This window comes from Peromyscus eremicus, unplaced genomic scaffold (genome assembly GCF_949786415.1).
Source record: "Peromyscus eremicus unplaced genomic scaffold, PerEre_H2_v1 PerEre#2#chr22_unloc_1, whole genome shotgun sequence".
In the NCBI taxonomy this organism is placed as follows: domain Eukaryota; kingdom Metazoa; phylum Chordata; class Mammalia; order Rodentia; family Cricetidae; genus Peromyscus; species Peromyscus eremicus.
Genome location: NW_026734286.1, coordinates 10,817,623 through 10,836,660, shown reverse-complemented (window position 1 = coordinate 10,836,660; position 19,038 = coordinate 10,817,623). Strand labels below are relative to the sequence as shown.

At 58.4% G+C, this 19,038-nt stretch overlaps 1 protein-coding gene and 1 long non-coding RNA gene across 3 annotated transcripts in view; one reads left to right on the top strand and one right to left on the bottom strand.

Annotated features, from left to right (window-relative positions):
• LOC131900810 (uncharacterized) overlaps positions 1-8,737 on the top strand; it is an 8,935-nt gene extending 198 nt beyond the window's left edge. The window contains exons 1-4 of one of the 2 annotated variants that reach the window (XR_009376279.1): positions 1-110; positions 4,098-4,345; positions 5,529-5,758; positions 7,811-8,737. The exon at positions 1-110 is cut by the window's left edge and continues 198 nt beyond it. This is a non-coding gene — a long non-coding RNA (uncharacterized LOC131900810). Of the gene's footprint in view, positions 111-766; positions 1,926-4,097; positions 4,346-5,528; positions 5,759-7,810 lie in introns of those variants that run through there. The other variant, XR_009376280.1, reaches the window with a different exon arrangement.
• Rexo1 (RNA exonuclease 1 homolog) overlaps positions 1-13,125 on the bottom strand; it is a 19,463-nt gene extending 6,338 nt beyond the window's left edge. The window contains exons 1-4 of the mRNA XM_059252097.1: positions 12,861-13,125; positions 2,425-4,139; positions 1,494-1,595; positions 742-955 (exon numbers count right to left, since the gene is read on the bottom strand). Coding sequence (XP_059108080.1) covers positions 742-955; positions 1,494-1,595; positions 2,425-4,139; positions 12,861-13,017 — 2,188 coding nt within the window. The 5' untranslated portion in view covers positions 13,018-13,125. The remainder of the gene's footprint in view (positions 1-741; positions 956-1,493; positions 1,596-2,424; positions 4,140-12,860) is intronic.
• Between the last annotated feature and the right edge of the window lie 5,913 nt (positions 13,126-19,038).

The following is a 19,038-nucleotide window of genomic DNA, read 5'->3' as shown; positions in this document are numbered from 1 at the left end:
GTCAAGAGGGGGCTCCCCATGCTCTCTCAGCCCCACAGGAGGAGGAGACACGTGCATGAGTAACCCAGCCCTGTGAGCAAGCTAGGGCGAGAGCACTGAGGCAGACCAAGGTGCATGTCTGGGGACAAGGGAGTGCAGAACCGGAGCGGCCCTAACGAGCCCTGCTGCGGCTGGGCCAGGAGCCTCCCCCAAGGCTGGGCCATGGCATGAACAGGAACAGAGAATCCCGGGCACCGCAGGCCTGGGGAAGGCAGGAAGAGGGCCAGGCCCAGCAGCAATTCCTGACTGGGTCACAGGCTCACGTCATGACTAGTGGGAAGTGGTCTGTCCTGACGGCAAGACCCTCCCTGGGAGCCATAAGACGCAGCCCCTATCGACCGCCCAGGCAGGATGTGTTCTCAGGGGCTGTGCTCAGCACAGACAGGACTACTCCACACCTGACCTTCAGAGCTGCTGCCCACCCCAGGGAGGCCCAGGCAAGTCCCACTGAGGGTCCCTGGACTGGGATAGTCCCCACTGACCCTTGGCCTCCAGCATGCCAGGGCCTGAGTCTGGGAGGAAGCAAGGAGCTGCCCAGGCCTTCCGGGCCATCCTGTCCCTACTCCAAAGTCAGCCAGCCACCAAGGCCCCAGCAAGGTGGTGCTCAAGGCCAAGTAACTCAGGGAAGTTCCCAGGGTGCTGCTTCCCCCTGTACCCCAGATGCTGGGGTTGGGGGTCCAAGAGGGAGGGGCCAGGACTTACTGGTGGCCAGGAGGGGGTTGGGTACGTGAGCAATCCTCCTCTTCTCCCCAGGGGCAGAGATATGCACGGAGGAGAGCCTGTCGGTTGGCCTCGGGGCCACCTGTAACCAGCTGGCCGAGTCTCTCTGCGCCTGCTGCGCCCTCCGGTAGCACACCTCCTGAGCAGTCGGGGGCCGGGCTGGGGGGGCCACGGGGGCCCTCCTTGGGGCCTCCGCCTGAAAGAACACAGGTCTTGGAGCCCAGCTCTGAGTCAAGAGCACTCGAGGCAGGCTGGATGAGGAGCCCCGGGGTGGGAAGCCTTCCGCCATCCCAGCTCCCTTGGCTTCCGGAAGCCTTGGTCCCAGGACCCTACTGTCCAGCAGTGCAGGGCAATGGCGACCTGTCTGCGCACATCTCAGAGATGAAGCCTTCCTGAGAAACTGCATCTGGGACCCTGCCCCCGTCCTGGGAGGCTTTAAGGACTAGTTCTGAATGTCTGTGTGTGCCCGAGCTTGTCACCACAGCCCTGTGTGGCCTCTCCTGGGCGCAGAGGCTGGCTAGCCCGCTCAACTCTGCTACCCACGGCAATCTGCCCCACTCCTCCCTGCAGCTCCTGTGCCTAGGTCAGGGACGATGGACAGGCAGTGGACAGGGCATGCTTCTCTACAGGACACCAGCTTACCAAAGGCCAGCAGCAGGGGGCCTGGGATGCAGACCGGGGGGCAGGCCTTCTCCCTCCAGCTGCCCACCCTTATCCCCAAATCTGGGTCTTACCTCCTTGCCTGGCTTGCAGAGGTGGGAGACCCTTCTCTTCTGCCCCGGGAACAGAGTGGTCAGGCCTGCGTGCGCCTTCTCCACGGCCTTCTCTTTGGGGGGCTGAAAACACACATGCACTCCTCACTCTAGGTCTTCCTTGGGGCACACCCCTGCCTTTCCACCCAGCCTCACGTCACCACCAGACCTCAGGTGGTGCTGCAAGTGAGAGCCCTACCCAGGATCAGCACCCTGCGGCCCAAGGCCCGCCCCAGCACCTGCCTCCCAGGCTAGGGTGGCAGTTCTGTGGACAGGAGGACAAGTGGGCACGGCCCTGCTGCTGCCCCCACACCCAGCCCAGGGTGACGGCTCAGATACGGAGTGCCAGTCAAGGGCATCCCCGTAGGCCTAGTGCTGGAGGGAAAGGGCCAAGTCCATCTTTGTCTGTTCAGGGTGAGTGCCCCCTGGTGGCCAGCATGGGGACACTGAAGGGGGACACCCAGATGGGTCAAGGCTGGCCTGAGACAGGCAAGCCAGGGAGAGAGCAGAGGGGGGATAGAGGCCAGAAAAGGAGCAAGAGCTTGGGGGTGGGGGTGGGGGTGGGGGTGGGTGGGCAGAGGACAAGAGAGGCCAAAGAGCTGGGGACAGGAAGTGTGAGGCAGGCGTGGGGCGGGAGGGCCCGGTACCCCTTTGCCGGTCAGTCTGAACGGTCAGTCGGACGCTGCCACGGGAAGCCGGCTGGGTGGGTAGAAAGCCAGCATCCTCGTTCTGGGCAGGGTGCAGGGGGGCAGCAGGCGGCCACCGAGGCTTCCTGAATTTTGAATGGAGTTAAGAGGCCGGTGCTGAAGGAGCGGCTTCTGCCTGGGTCACAGAGGCTGGAGTCGGCTGGAGACGGCTGCGGGATGGAGTGTCCCCTCACAGGGCCCTCGCCTGCCAAGGCCAGCGCCCTCACCTGCCGGGCCAGCCGGCCCTTGTCCTCCGTCTTCACACTGGTAGACTCATTGAAGATCCGCAGGCACTCCTCCATGGGGTCCGCATCGAAGTCCACCTCCTTCTCCAGGGCCGAGTAGTCCACATCCTCCTCTGCACACTGGCTGGCTCCGGAGGAGGAGGAGGAGGAGGAGGAGGAGGAGGAGGGTGGGGAGGGCGGTGCGGGGGATGCGGGTGGCTCGGCCTTGAGACGCTTGGGCACCTGTGTCTCACCCAGGCCCAGGCTGGAGTCGGAGTCTGATTCTGAGTCTGAGCTGAGGCTGGGAAGGGTGGGGGGCCAGACCCGGGGTGCCCTGGCCCCCAAGCCTGAGTCCTCCTCCTCGCTCTCATCCCCAAATAATTCAGCATGGCTCAGGGCCCGCTTTTTGAGCTTAGGGGCTTCCTGGGGGGCCCCCTCGTCCAGGGAGCGGGCCTTGCGTTCCACCAACTTCCCTGATGGTGTCTTCCTATCACTGCCGCCTTTCCAGGCCAGTGGTGCGTGGGGGCCAGACCCAGAGTCTTGGGGCCGCGGCCCTCCACTGGAGGAGCGGCCTGGTCCCCCTTTCCCTGAGCTGGCCACCGTAGTGGTGCTGGATGGCTTTTTCTTGGTCCCTTCGGAGCCCTGGGCCTTGCCAGCTTGTGTCCTCCTCTTGTCTGCAGACGTCTTCTCCTTCTCCCGGGGCCGTCCCGGGTCCTTGTCCTTCTTCTTGTCTCTTTTGCGGGCCTTGTCCTTGTGGCTGAGGCCGGCTGGTGCCCCACTTTCCTTCCTCTTGGCTTTGCCATCCTTGGGGACCCCAGCATCGTGAGGGGCCCTGGCCACTGTGTCTGCTGCTTTCGGGGGCTGCCCGAGGTCTTCCACGTCATACTGCACAGCCATCTCCTTGGTGCCCCGCAGGCCGCCCTCCACGGGCTCCGGGCCCTCCTTGGAAGCAGGTTTCCCAGGCGCCTTGCTTTCAGGTTCAGCCCCAGCCTTGGGGCTGCTGACATCAGCCTTCGCCGGGCTAGCCACCTCATCTTCTGAGTCTGAGAACCTGGCCTCACAGCCGCCGAAGGGGTCACAGGGCTTCTTGATGGCAGGTGTGTAGGGCTCAGCACCCCGGGAGCCTCGCGGCCGCTTGGTGGCCCTCTCATCCCTGGCACTGGCCCTGCCAAGGTGCCGAGCTGAGTAGTTGGACAGTGGGTCGTACTCCAGATCTGTTGATGGCTTTGAGCTGTCCACCACGTACTTGCCACCAGACACCGGTCGGCCACAGCGGCGCGGCTGGCCCACAGCCTTGGGGACATACTCCAGGGCACTGGTGCCCCCTCCAACTCTGCCCTGACCCCTCTCTGAAGGGGCCAATGAGTACTTGTGACCTGGTTCAGCAGGGGCAGCCAGTGGGGTGGGCTGGTAGCCTGAGTCTGGGCTCAAGAGGCCCCCTGGTGTATAAGTGAGGGCCAGCGAGAAGGTATCGTCATCATCCAGGCTCGTGGCAGGGCTGCAGGGCGCCAGGGCTGAAGCCCCGGCACCGTGCCCCCGTGCCGTCTCCAGGAGCTCCTGGTAACGCCTCTGCTCCAGCTCCACCTCACCACGCACAGCCTCGATGGCTTGGTTGACCAGCTCCAGCTCCAGCATGCCATCACCTTGGCCCAGCGTGCCATTCTCTCTCTCCGCAGGAGGCTGAGGCAGCTCCGGGTTGTATGGGTCATAGCCAAGCCCTGGGAGGGAAGGAACATGGACAGCCCCTGAGCCGGCCTGCCAGAGATGGGCAAGGTAAGAGAGTCAGCTTTCCACAGCCTACTACACACCAGGCTTGGGCCCGAGGACATCCCCACCATGACACCGTGACACCGTGACGCCACCACTGGGTTGGGATCGCTTGCCCTATGCAGGACCTGGCAGAGGATGACTGATGGGTGCTGGGGTGTGTGTCTAGCTCAAGGAAGGGAAGGGTCTGGGTCTGGGTCTTCACAGACAGAGCACTGCCAGGGATGCATGGACTTCCTCCCCAGCACCACATAAACCAGTCACGATGCCTCACACCCATCACCCAACTCTAGAAAAGGACAGGCAGGAGGAGGGTCAGGAGTTAAAGCAAGCCTTTGCTATATCATGAGTTCAAAGCTACTAGCTTGGGCTATGTGAGATCCTCCATTAAAAAGGGGTACAGAGAAGTGAGGTTCCCAAAGACCTTTGGCATGGCCTGGGGACCACCAAGGCAGACTTGTTACCCACAGGACCTACCAGGAATTAAACCCCCACAGCTCAAGGCTCTAGCTGGCCTGCAACACCGTCCCCCGTGAGTGGGTCTCACCTGGCTTAACGGTTGACTCAAGCTCCGGGTCCCCCATCTCCCCAGTGCACCCCACCACGGCCAGCTTTTCTGGAGCGATCGCCCTTCACTGAGCCAGCAGCCTTACCTCACCCATCTTTCCTCTTCACAGAGGACCCAGGGGGCGGGGCTGGAGGCGACAGGTAAGAACTCGCATTGCACTTGTAGAGGGACCTAGTTCACACCCTCGCGGGCCCCACAGCAGGCACCTCACAACCCTGCAACTCCATCCAGTCCACCTGTGGCCTCCATAAGGACCTAACTCACACCCCCCCACACACATTCAGACACACAATTAAGTAAAAATCTTTTTAAAGCCTTAATAAAGAGATTAGTAGTTATGTTGTGATCCCACCAGCATAAGCAAGAACTGTAGGACCCACCACGTCTATCTGGAAGAGGGTGGGGTCCAGGCACACTGTTGACATCCCCTCTCTGAGCACTGTCCCCAAGGCAGCTGGAAGAACACTCAGCCGCGGTGTAGGCTCAGGGAGGGTGGTTTGTTACAAACCAGTCTTCCTTTCAACAGCCCACGCAGCCCTGCTGAACGGTCAGGCATCCCAGACACTTGCAGAAAGCCCACGAGTGACCCTGTGGCAGTTCCCTGTGGCTGACGACCCCGAGCTGGGGACCACCCTGCATCAGCAGGGGCCTGGCGCCTCCACAGGGTGGTCCTCGGGGACTAGGAAAGGGCCTCCCACATGAGCAGGGTGAGGCTGGAGGACTGACCGGTGCTGGCCAAGCCCAGGGTCAGTCTTCCATGACACTCCCGCAGCTGTTGGAAGCCGACAGCCTGAAATACAAGCTCTGCCATCGAAGACGCAGCACAGTGAGGGACAGCGGTGGGAGCTCACATCTGCAGCCTGAAGGACAAAAGAGGAGGCGCTCACAGGAAGCCTCCGCTGCCTAGAAGGGCAGGAACTTGGGGACAAGAACTCAGCACATGCTGGGAACTGGCCAGAGCCCACTGACTTGTGGAAGGGATTGGGGGAGACTGGGAAACAGGTGAGCTGTTTCTCACTTTCCTTTAGTTATTTGGGGCAGGATCTCAATATGGCGTAGCCCTAGCTGCCTGAATATGCTGGAATGATGCCAGGCTTGGCTGGGTTCTTAGAAAGTAACATTCCAACAATCAGAGGCAGTGGACCAGCCAGCGGGAGGCTGAGGCAAAAGGATCAGAAGTTCAAGGTCAGCTTAGGCCAGCAAGGCCCGATCTCAAAAGAAAAAGGTAAAGGGGAGGGGGGTTCAGTAGCAAAGATCTTGCCTAGCACACCCAAAGCCCCGGGAGGGGGGGGAAGGAGGAGATGAGTGGGTAAACTCAGAAACTAAACTGAATGCTATGTTCAGGCCTCCTGCAAGCAATGCCCTGTCTCGTGAGCCCCGTGGGCGGGAGAAGGGACGATGCCCAGATGAGGAGCACTCCCTCTGGCTTTGTTATGTGGAGTGACTTTTGATTCACCGGAGGGTTTACATGTAGAGGTCAGAGGACCCACGTGGGTCCCAGGGGTCCAACTGGGTATTGTCTGGCTTGGTGCAAGCGATGAGCCGTCCAAAGAGCCTTTCTGATTGCTTGCCTGTTTCTTTGAGACAAGGTCTGCTCTAGCTCGGGCTGTCTGGGAACTCATGGTGATCCTCCTGCCTCAGCCTCCCAAGTACTGGAGTGGCAGGTGTGAGCCACCATGCCTGGCAGGCCTAGACTTTGAGCACACAGCTACCAGGAGCTTGGCTGTCTGAGGGCCATAGCTGAGCGTATTTGGTGGTGCTACTGCCTGGGGCCCCTGCCTCACCATCCTCCTGAGGTACAGTCCTCTGGGGGACCTTGTGACTCTCCAGGACTCAGGGCACATGGAGAGGGGACCCTGGCACCACACTGTAACCTTCAGAGGATCACCTGGGAGACTGTTAACTGCGAGGGGAAGACTGACCCTACACTTGGGGACACCAGTGCATGGACTGGGGCCCAGGCTTAACAAAAGAGAGAAAGCAAGCTGAGCACCAGGGTTTATCTCTGCTTTCTGACTGAACTCAATGAGCAGCCGCCTCCTTGCCGGCCTCCATCCCTGTCTCCACACTGTCTCCATCCCTGCCTCCGTCCCTGTCTCCATCCCTGTCTCCATCCCTGTCTCCACACCTGTCTCCATCCCTGCCTCCACACCTGTCTCCACACCTGTCTCCGTCCCTGCCTCCATCCCTGTCTCCATCCCTGTCTCCATCCCTGTCTCCACACCTGTCTCCATCCCTGCCTCCACACCTGTCTCCACACCTGTCTCCATCCCTGCCTCCACACCTGTCTCCACACCTGTCTCCATCCCTGTCTCCGTCCCTGTCTCCATCCCTGTCTCCGTCCCTGTCTCCACACCTGTCTCCATCCCCGCCTCCGTCCCCGCCTCCACACCCATCCTGCTGTGATGGACTGCAGCCTTCTGTGAGCAGAACAACCCTTCCTAAGCGGCTGTTATCAGGCAGCTCGCCACACCCTTTATTAATGCAGATGTTGACCCCAGAAGCTACCACATCTTAATCCCAGCACTCAGGAGGCAGAGGCAGGAAGATCTCTGTGAGTTTGAGGCCAGCCTGGGCTACAGAGTGAGTTCCAGGACAGGCACCAAAACTACACAGAGAAACCCTGTCTCGAAAAACAATAAAACAAAATCCTACAGTGACAAAGGAGGACCCTTCTGTGTAAATGTGGGCGCACACGGTGCTCTCTGGGGAGGGGGCTGGGCCACACAGGTGACTGAGAGCCCCCAAAGGCTCTACTCTTGGAAATCCCCACACCTGCAGGGGAGGGTCCCTGAGTCCTAGGCTGGGGGTGGGATCCACACACCACCCACCACGCCCCACTAGCCCTGCTGACAGACAGATGGGCAGGGGAACTGGGGTCCTTAGGCCGGAACAGGACGCCTGGCGTAAGCTCAGATTGCCAGTGGAGGAGTGACCAAGCCAAGCAGAGCTCTCCTAGGTAACCCTGTCCACATATCAGTCTGACAGGCCACACCAGAGGCAGCTGAGTCCCAACAGGGGCAGTATCTCACTGGGCCTCTCTTCTGCCAACAGGAAGTCAGTCCCTAGCCAGTACCGGAGGTCTCCATTCAAGGCCAAAGGACTGATAAAGGCCAAGAGACTGCTCGGGGTCCAGCCCAGCCTTGAGCTGATAAGAGCTCCCAGCCCTGGAGGCGGGGAAGGATGTTCCTCAAACACCACAGAGAAGGAGAGGCAGAGTGTGGGTAGTGTAGGGGTGCTGGTCCCAAGTTCTGGGGGCACAGGCTGCTCTGGCTGTCTCGGATGGGTTCTGACTGGCACAGTCCTGAATGCCAACCCCAGAGAGATGGCCACACTGCTCAGGGTCTGCACAGGACTGTGACCCATCTTTCCTAGGCTGGCCCTTCCCACCCCACATTGGGACCCAGGCACCTACGCTTCCCTAAGCTCAACACTACTGGACAGATGAGGTCACCCAAGCAGGATCAAGCTCCAAGGCTACCTTAGCTGACTCATGCACAGAGACCACACACACTGGCAGCAGGTCACCAGAGAGAGCTATGGGAAGGAAGCTGCACACAAGTACGAGGTCTGGCCAGAGGATGGCGCAGGCCTAGGGAGTGCCCCTCGGCCTCAGTATGGGTGCACAGGTCTTATCCTAGGAGGTCACCCTTAAGGAATGTGCCCAGGATCCTTGTGCCCCCAGGTCATCCTCCAGAGCCTTTCCCCTGACTCTACAAGGTCAGTCCTTTAGGGTGACAGGGCTTCCAAGCACATGTGGCCACTAAGTGGGATGCAAGCAGACAGGTGCCTTGCATGCCTAGGGCTCTCTCTGAGACAGGGACAGGCCTGAACCACCATGGGCATCCACCAATCCAGAGCTCAGAGGAGCTGACAGGCAGGCGGGCCACATGTTAACACCACCCTGGGACAGGGCTAGAGGTAGCCTTCCTTTTCCATGGTCCACAAACGCTGTAAGTACTTTCCAGTCAATAAAGAAAAGTCTCCACTCCCAGTTATTCTCTCCCGGAACCGGATGAAGCCAGTGTGCTGGTCCACCTGTCCTCTCCCCAAAGTCCCAGAGGTGTATACTGAGTCCAGAATAGCCAGAAAGACCTTCAGAGAGCCTCAGGGCACATGTGCCTAGACCACTGCCACCCCAGTCTCTGGCAAAGTGAAGCAGGCTGGGGAGCACCCCTAGGCTGCTGTGGGGCAAAAGTCCATTCTTAGGGGGCTGCTTCCAGAGAACACTGGCATGCTCTAGTACCCAGGAACAAGTTCCCCTCAAGGGTGGAACATACCCCTTTTCCCACGGGTCTCCTGACACCATGGGCACTCTCTAACACTCAGCATGGAGGAAGGAGCCCCCTGCAGAGTCCATACTTCCAGGACTCAGACTGACTAGCTGCCCTCTTGCGGGCCTCTCTGCCAGTCCAATGCCCCTGCCTCTGTGGGAGTGTGTCCTGAGGAGAGGATGCTAGCTGCAAACCCCTGCGCCAGCAGTCACCCGAAATCCCAAGCCCCTTGTGCAAATGGCACCAGGCAGACAGGCCACAGAACCAGGTCGAGAGGGCCTGGTGAACGATGGCCTCATACAGCAGCAGTGCCCAGCTGAACCTGCAAGGGCCAACGTGGCCATGATAACAACAGAGGGGGCCATGGCCAGAGAAATGCAGGACAGATGCAGGATGGGTGACTTGGGGATGCTTCTACACTCTCCAGGAGCCCACAAAAAGCACTCTAAAGACACAGCACCGGGCACATGTGCCAGATGAGCAGCAGGAGGAAGCATCCTGCATCCTGTCCTGCTTAGACCAGGACACCCATCTGACCTCTAAGCCACCTCCTCCAGCAACAATGGACTAGTGGAGCCAGCTGCCCATCACCTGCAGCCCTGATGCTCCCTGGTGGGCAGAGCTGGGCCTGGAAGAGGCAGACAAGGAGAAGGGAGCCACCAGACCCCTGGCAGCACCCGTCTAACTAGAGTAGCACGGTGTGCTACTGTATTTCAGAGGAAGAATGGGGTGCTGTGCCTCAGCTTCCAATGCACAGGTGTCTCCACGTCCACAGTGCCAACTATCCCTGACTGGCCCTCTTTGGGAGGCAGCAACTGGCCAGATGCTGTGGCCTGGAGCACCCCCTGCTGGCGTTTCCTGGAGAAGTAGATCTTGCCCTGGGAAGGAGCCCAGAACAGCAGCACTGCCTTGTGCTGGTGGCTGGCACAGGTCCCTCTATCCCCAGGTCACTCAGAGAAGGAAAGCCACCCCTGAGCCTGTCTCCCCAGGCAGTGAGCAAGGCTGGTCTGACAGAACAACAGGAAGTCACGGGTCCCATGTGTGGGCGGCAGAGCTTGGTGGGAAGAGGCCTGCAGTGCCTGGCCCTCTGATGCTCTGGGATCCAGAAGCACAGAGGCCCTCAAGGCTCAGAAGGAGCTTGGCCACTTTATTGTCCCTCTCCCCCCCAGGAACACTCTCCTTCCCCTTTGCTTGAGCAAACCCTATTCTTTCTACAAAGCTCCAGGGCACCCCAACTGTCCACAGGACAATCTGGGAACAACTCCTGCTGGGTCTTCACTCCCGGCCACCCACACCACACTGCTGGGGAGTCTCAGGAGGTTCCAGGGCCCTGAAGACATGGCGGTTGGTAGCAGGGGTAGGGGTCACTCTCTAGCCCAGACACCTGATCTCTCATTTCTGTTCCTCTCACCCTACCTCCCTTGGCACACAGTAGCTGTGCAAGAGTGGAGACAGCCGGGACCCTGGGCTCTGCGAGGCCCCTGTGCCAGCCCTCCACGTACACCCAGAGACTGAGATCGGCAGAGCTGTGGCCTCCCTCCCCCATGGCAGCTTCCCCAGTGCCTGGGCTGAGGGCCGGATGAGGAGCCTAAGCACCAGCGTGAAGGCCGCAGGTGCTCTAAGCCAGTGCAAGTGCGAAACTGAAGAGACCCAAAACAGCAGGTGGACGTGGTTGTCTATGCTTGGCCTCCCAGTTCTCAAGAGGCAGAGGCAGGAGGATCACCACAAGTTCAAGGCCGACCTGTCTGATAAAAACAAACCGGCAGGGGTTAGAGATGGCTCACTGCTTAAGAACACCAGCTGCTCTTACCGAGCACCACACAGTGGCTCACCACCACCTGCTGCTTCAGTGCCGTGGGATCCAGTGTTCTCTTCTGACTGCCCTGGACACTGCACACATCTGGTGCATACACACACACACACACACACATATACATACATGCACACATACATATATACACACACACATACATACATGCACACATACATATATACACACACACATACATACATACACACACACATACATACATACACACACATACATACATGCACACATACATACACACACGTACATATATACACACATACATACAGGCAAAGCACTTGTGTTTTCTTTTTTATTATTTGGTTTTTGGTTTTTGGAGACAGGCTTTCTCTGTGTGGCCCTGGCTGTCCTGGAACTCACTTTGTAGACTAAGCTGGCCTGAACTCAGTGATCCACCTGCCTCTGTCTCCAAAGTGCTGGGATTAAAGGTGTGCGCCACCATGTGGCTCTGGGGCAGGGGTGGGGGAATGTTAAAACACTCTTAACCAGACTGAGACAGAGTACTTGAAATCAATCTGGGAACTGGAGATGAAGTCAGTGCTGAGGTGACTCTAATATGCAAGTCCTGCGTTCCGTCCCCAGTGCCGCCACCACAACAGAGCAACCGTGGAGATGATGCCCACCTATCTTGTCAGCAGGAGGACCAGAAACTCAAGGTCATCCTTTGCTACATCAACTGAGGCCATCCTAAACTATACGAGACCTGCCTCATATATACGTGCCAATAAAAAAGGAGAGCCACTTCTAAGGGACAGAGGTCACCAAAGAGGTCTAAACAGTTCTCTGTTCAATAACCCCCTCCCTCCAGCCTTTTCCTCCTAATGTCTGCCTGTCTTTCTTAGAGAAGGCCACATATGTAACCCAGGCTGGCCTTGAACTCAAATTCACCTGCCTCTGCCTCCCAAGTGCTGGAACTAAAGGTGTGAGCTGGGTGCAGTGCACTTTTTCAGGTTGTTGTTGTTGTTTTAATGCATATGAGAGTTTTGTCTGTACGTATGCATTTGCATCATACATGTCTGGTACCCAGAAGCCAGACTGCATCAGGTACCCTGGAACTGGAATTATAAAGCAGCCATATGGACGCTGGGAACCCTGTTTCCCCACCCCACCCCCAGAGAGGATCTTACTATCTATGGCTTTTCTGGAACAAATCCTCATGTAGACCAGGCTGGCCTCAAACTCAGAGGCTGTGCCTCCTGAATACTGGGACTAAAGATGTGCAATGTGCCCCCAGCCAAAAGCAGCAAGTGCTTTTAAATCTGAGCCATTTCTCCAGCCCCACAGTGTCTTCTTTAATGCGATGGAAATTCTCTGCATTCTCTTCTGGGTTAGGGTCATCCCAGAACCTGCTAGGTTGAACTGAGGATCCTGGGTCCCAAACTAGCCAAGCCTACACAGTAAAAAAATAAATAAAACGGTAACTATCAAAAGCCTAATTTCTCCCAATGTTTTCTCTAATACAGTACCGCCTACACATTGATGCCTTCTTAAAAGTAACCATCACAACAATCATTGCGACATGCTCCCTGCCAAACTGAAAGTCGACACCCGTCCAAGCCGAGCGGGTTTTCAGCTCGACAAACAGCAATTGCCCCTAGGGCCTTGTGCTCCCAACTACGGCAGACAACGGGGGGCCTCGCCCGAGGAAAGTGTCGCGATCAGAAACAAGCCGTGCCGCAAGCGCATAGAGCTGGGTGCACGGTGACAGGAGAGGCATCCCGTTTCAAACAAAACGGACGGAACGAGGACCGGGGCGGTCGCACACACTGCACCAAGTCCCCCAGCTCGGCGACGCGCCTGCACGGTCTCTCCCTCCGTCGTGTCCGGGTTTACATTTTACTCAGCGATCAGAGAGGCCCAGACACTTGCACAGCATCACGACGCCCCGCTACGAGGGCAGGGGCGGCTCTGCGAGGGTGTGTGGCCGGGCTGCGCCACGGGACGGCGCAGCACCAGCGGGCCGGCCCAGCGGTGGGACCGGGCGCGGTCGCGCAGCCTTTACCTGCTGCGGGCGACGCCGCACCGCCGCCACAGGGCGCGCCGGGGCCCCGAGCTCCGCGGTGCCGGAAGTGGCAGTAGGGCCGCCGGCAGGGCCCCCCGGGGGCTCCCGCCCAGTACGGGCAGTCGATGGAGCGGAAGAAGCCGGTAGAACGTAGCATGGTCCGTTCCGCAGCGGGGCCCCGGCCCGGAGCTACCCGGGACCCCGGGACCCCTCCTCACACTCGCCCCGGAGGTCTCCGCTCGCGCCTCTCGGACCCCGACGCCGCCGCCATCTTGCTCCGAGGCCCCCAGAGGCCCCCGGGACGCTGTCGCTAGGGACGCCGGGAAGGGCTGCCCGAAGTGCGCCTGCTTACAGTGTCGGCGCCCTCAGAACGGTGGCGGGCGCAGGATCCGAGGTCCAGGACGAGGGAAGCTCTAAGGAAAGCGTAATCATCTATTCCCGGTCTCTGGGAGCCTTTCGGCACCGGACTTCCGCGGGTACAACCTCATTATCTTCAGCCTCAGGCCCCTGAGGAGCCGGGGCTGTCCAGAGCACGCCTGACTGAAAATGCCCTTCGGGGCCCGGCTGCCGGGGCTACGCGCGTTTGCATTTCGCTCCGCGGTGCCTACGTGCGCCTCCGGGAGGACGAGGAGAGTGTTCCGGACGATCCCCCCCGCCCCTTTAGGATTCACTTTGTGTTTGTACGTATGTGTGTGCAAACATGAGTATACCTGATGCTCGCTGAAGGCGGAGGGCGTCGGATGCCCTGGAATTGCAGCTACAGAGGGTTGTGAACGACCGTGTGGGTGCTGGGAATCGAACCCAAGTCGAACCCAAGTCTTCTGCAAGAGCAGCAAGTGCTCTTCACCACGGAGCCAACTCTCCAGCCGGGGTCTGGGTGTCTCAGTTGACGCTCATTCACCCGACCGCGAGTGGTATCGGCGGGACGTTCCCGACTTTTTGCAGTGCCGGGATACACTAGACTGGCACTCTGCCACGGAGGCGCACTCCGGAAACGTCCTTTTAACTATTTTGTCGTCCTGGGGGTGTTTTGAGGGGTGCAGGGCTGTACAACCACGTGCACAGGCAGGAGGGGCGAATAGCTTTCCACCTTTTTGTTTCTTTTTCTCTTTTATTTTCTTCTGAGATTGTAGCTTTGCGCCTTTCCTGGATCTCGCTCTGTAGCCCAGGCTGGCCTCGAACTCACAGAGATCCGCCTGGCTTTGCCTCCCGAGTGCTGGGATTAAAGGCGTGCGCCACCACCGCCCTAAGGCTTCTTACCGAAGTACTTCAGCTGTACCATCTGACCGTCAAACGTGGAGGATCTGCTGCCCCCAGCCCGCAAGGCTCAGGTTGCATACACACAGAAACGCCTGGCTTTAAAAGGGAGCTGGGGGTTAGAACTCAGGTCTCCCCAGCCCGTTTTCTGTTTTGCTTTGGATCGAGGTAAGGTCTCGTGTAGCACAGACTGGCCACGGACTTGCCCCATGATACTGCTCTGGAGATAAAAAGGCAGGCACCGGGGGCGGATACCCTACCAACTGAGCTGCGCCCCACCCCGCAGCCCCCACCCCTCCGCGGACTCCCTCTTTTTGTGAGTTTTGTTTGTTTGTGTGGACAGGCTCTGACACCGTAGCCCAGACTGATCTTGAACCTGTGGCAGTTTCCCCAAATGCCGAGATTACAAGCCTGAGCCACCATGGCGGCCGGCCATTTTTATTCTTAATCCCTTAATTAATTTGGTATTTATTTATTTAAACAGAATCTCCTTCTGTGCTCCAGGCTCATTTTAAATTCCATAAAATCCAACTGCCTCAGCTTCCAGGGTCTGAGGATTACAAGCATGAGCCAACACGTGATTTTGAAAGGCTATTTCAACACTCATGTCACAAACCATCATTTAAAACATCTCACAGATAGAAGTAACCTAGATAAGTACTGATGCATGACGGACATACGTGGAGTGGTCCATGCACAGGGTGGAATATTACACAGCCTTAAAAAGGGAATTCGGGTGGTATGCACCTGTAATCTCCGTACAGTAGAGATAGAGGGGATCCTTTAAGATCTTCTCAGTTACCTAGACCAGCCTGGGTTACCAGAAACTGAAATTTAAAAATAAACAAATAACGGGTGGGTGGTGATGCACACCTTTAATCCCTGCACTTGGGAGGCAGAGGCAGGAGAATCTCTGTGAGTTTGAGGCCAGCCTGGTCTGGTCTACAGAGGGAGTTCCAGAACAGACAGAGAAACCCTGTCTGGGGGGCGGGTGGGGGGGGGAGAGAAAGAAAGAAAGAAATAAAAGGCACACTCAGAAAGACCTAACACAGTTCCCCTCCCAGGAGGTGGAGGGGTCATCGGAGTCACTAAGACAAGGTAGGGTGGCAGGTGCCGGGGGCTGGGGCTTGGGATCGTGTCAGACGCAAAGCTTCAGTGTGGGGGAGCAGGACGTGGGGACCACAGCACAGCCCTGTGAGTGTGTTTCGTGGTGTAGAAATGAGGTTTAAGTGTATTTACGCAACAACTCTAAACAAGTGAGCGGAGCGATGGGAGAGCATAGAGACCAGGTGTAACTTCAGACCCGAAGCCTGACTCTGAGCAGTATGCCCTAGGAGCAGGCGCTGTAGGTGACCCCCGTGGCGGGGTCCCTGTATAGACATGCAGTAAGCTTGGAAGCGGGGTGCTGGGTCAGCAAGAGAGGCGTCCCAGGCGTGGACTTTTCAGCCTGTGACTGGGGGAGACTGCGCGTCAGCCAGGACAATGGGAGCGTGTGTGGTGGGAAAGCTCTGGGGTGGTGTTTCCCCAGCTGACGGTTCCTCTCCCCGAGGACCGGAGACCTGAGCACCCTCCCAGACACCTCACCATCTGAGAGTGTACTTAACACAAGTCTCATCTCAACCCCCACCAGGGTCAAGACCTGGTGTCCCCGGGGACCCAGCAGGACGACCCACAGCGTCCATCTGTCCACTGAACCCGTGACTACAAAAGAATGAACTCTCTCCGCATTCGGCGAGGTTGTCCCGTACAGTCACCGCCGCTGAGTGACTGGACAGGGTGATGCCCTCCTCCGGCCTGGCCTCCGAGCCCACGGGCCTGTGGCTGTCATGCATAACTTTCTTTGTGTTTTTTTTTATTTTATTTTATTTTTTAAAGATTTATTTATTTATTATATATACAGTGTTATGTCTGCAGGCCAGAAGAGGGCGCCAGATCTCATTACAGATGGTTGTGAGCCACCATGTGGGTGCTAGGAATTGAACTCAGGTCCTCTGGAAGAGCAGTCGGTGCTCTAACCACTGAGCCATCTCTCCAGCCCCCTGTTTTTTTTTTAAATGTGGGCTGACCTGAACATTCTTGGTAGTGAAAATGGTTCTGGACTTCTGATCCTCCTGCCTCCACCTGTGAGGGCTGCAAGGAACCCTGTGTATACCACACCCTCTCTAGCAACATTCGTGACTGTGAAAAGGACAGGCAGAGGGGAGAACAGTACAGCACCTCCAGGATGGGCTTTTTCTTTTCTTTCTTTTTTTGTTTTCCAGGCAAGAGATTGTAATCCAGGGACTTGTGCAGGCCAGGCTGGTACTCACCATTGAGCCACGCCTCCAGCCCCTCTGGGGAATCCTGGGTGGGGCTCCACCCTGACCACGCCCCCAGCCCTCACTGGGGGTTCTAGGCGGGGCTCCACCCTGACCACGCCCCCAGCCCTCACTGGGGGTTCTAGGCGGGGCTCCACCCTGACCACGCCCCCAGCCCCTCACTGGGGATTCTAGGCGGGGCTCCACCCTGACCACGCCCCCAGCCCCCTCACTGGGGGATTCTAGGCGGGGGCTCCACCCTGACCACGCCCCCAGCCCCTCACTGGGGATTCCAGGCGGGGCCCCACCCTGACCACGCCCCCAGCCCCTCACTGGGGGATTCTAGGCGGGGCTCCACCCTGACCACGCCCCCAGTCCCTCACTGGGGATTCTGGGCGGGGCTCCACCCTGACCACGCCCCCAGCGCCTCACAGGGGATTCTAGGCGGGGCTCCACCCTGACCACGCCCCCAGGCCCTCCAAGGGGGAGTCTCAACAGGGTATCCGGGAAATAAGCCCAGTAAGGAAGATGGCGAGTATACCATGAAGCCCTGCCAGTAGATCCTTAGTTGCTTACCAGGGAAATAAAAACGCACTTCTACCAAGAACTTAAATATTACTGTTCTCACCAGCATTAATCACAGGAGTCAAATTTTAAACGCAACTCACGATCCGTCGTGGATGGATGGATGATAAACACACAGCACAGTCCATCTGCACGCTGGGGTCTTGTTCAGTCCTGAACAGAGAAAGGCTGACACATGAGAGCCTAGAGCCGCGGTTCTCAACCTCCCCAATGCTACGACCCTTTATTTTATTCTATTTTTTTTAATTTTTAATTTTATTTATTTATGTATCTTTTCAGGGATGAGCGCTCTGTTTGCATGTGTCCCTGCAGGCCAGCAGAGGGCACCAGATCCAGATCTCACAGATGGTCGGGAGCCACCTTGTGGTAGCCAGGAATTGAACTCAGGTCCTCTGGAAGAGCCGCCAGAGCTCTAACCACTGAGCCATCTCTCCAGGCCCCTGCCACCACCCTTTAACACAGTCCCTCATGCTGTGGCGATCCCCCAACCATGAAACTATTTTTGTTGTTGCTCCCTAACTGTAATTCTGTTTGCTGTCGCCGCTGCCTCCCGCGCTGGTTTAAAGGCGTGGACCACCACGCCTGGCTAATTTTGCTGCTGTTATGAGTCATAATGTAAATATGGCCTTAGGCGACCCTTGTGAAAGGGTCATTCGACCCCGAGGGGGTCGCGGCCCACAGGCTGAGAACCACCGGTGTAGAGGGATCTGGAAAGCATGATGCTCAGTGAGAGAACCAGACACCCAGGCCGAAGTGCAGTACGGGACGCTACAGAAAAGGTCCAGAACTGGGAATGTAGATCGAAGGGGAGTATTCGTGGCGGCTGGGGAGCGGAGCAGAGGGCTTATTATGGCATAAAACAATGTTCGTGCCGGGCGGTGGTGGCGCACGCCTTTAATCCCAGCACTCGGGAGGCAGAGCCAGGCGGATCTCTGCAAGTTCAAGGCCAGTCCGCTCTACAGAGCGAGATCCAGGACAGCCTGGGCTACACAGAGAAACCCGGTCTCGAAAAACCAAAAAATAAATAAATAAAAGAGGAGAGGAGTTTTGGATAGGCGTTTGTGGTGCAGTTGTTGGCGCTGAGGGTCTCATACGTGCCAAGCGCTCACCACGCAACTGCAGAGTGGTACAAGGACCATGGGATGCGCACTGTGACAGGGCTCAGGGACAGCATGGCAGGGGTGGGGTGGGGCGGTTGGAGGCATCTCAAGAGCTGCAGGTGGGGATTCAAGGAGCCACCCAAGGGCGGTGGTCGGGAGTGTGCCCCGCGGAAATATCAAGGACCTCCGTGCGGGTCAGAGAACCGTGAGGGAGGTGGGGAAGCCAAGGGTTCGCAGACGCCTGTGCGCAATGGTATGCAGTGGGAGGTGAACAGCGTGGGCGCTGTGTTCCACCCAAGCTCCCCAGGAGCCACGGAACGCCCCTGCAGGTGGGAAGGCCCTGCAGGTGGGAAGGCGGACCCCCACCCCCGGCAGGGGTGGCCCTGAACAGACGCGGCTCCCAGTACTAGCCTTGGCCACTAGGTGGGGTGCGGCGACTCCCCGGGCACAGCAGGTGCCATGGGGCAGCTCCTCCCGGCCCCACCCCACCCCGCCTCAGCCCCCCGAGCTCTGCAGACCCCAGGGACCTGGTGTCTCTCTCAAACAGGGATGTAAACTCTCATCGGCTCCTGAAAGCTCTCAGCCTCTCGAATCCCCACTCGCACCCCTTTTCCTAATTCCAAGAGGGTTTGCGGTGGGTGTTCAACTCGTGCACAATGGGGCGGCGTGGTGGGGAGGTCCCGAGGCACCGTTCCTCCACCACGTTCAGCTCTTGGGGTCTGTCCCCACCCCCACCCCCCTGCCGGCTCCGGAAGGGGGCGGGTGGCGGACGCCCCCAGGAGCCCTGTCACCGAGCTCCCGTTGCCGGGTAACGGGGTGGCGGGTGCGCAGCTGCGCCAGGCGTGGGTGACTTCGTGTTGTGCACAGGCTGCTGCAGGCAGCCCCCTCCCAGGGCCTCAGAGGGTCCTAGGCCAGACCCCTGAGTATATCGGCAGGCTC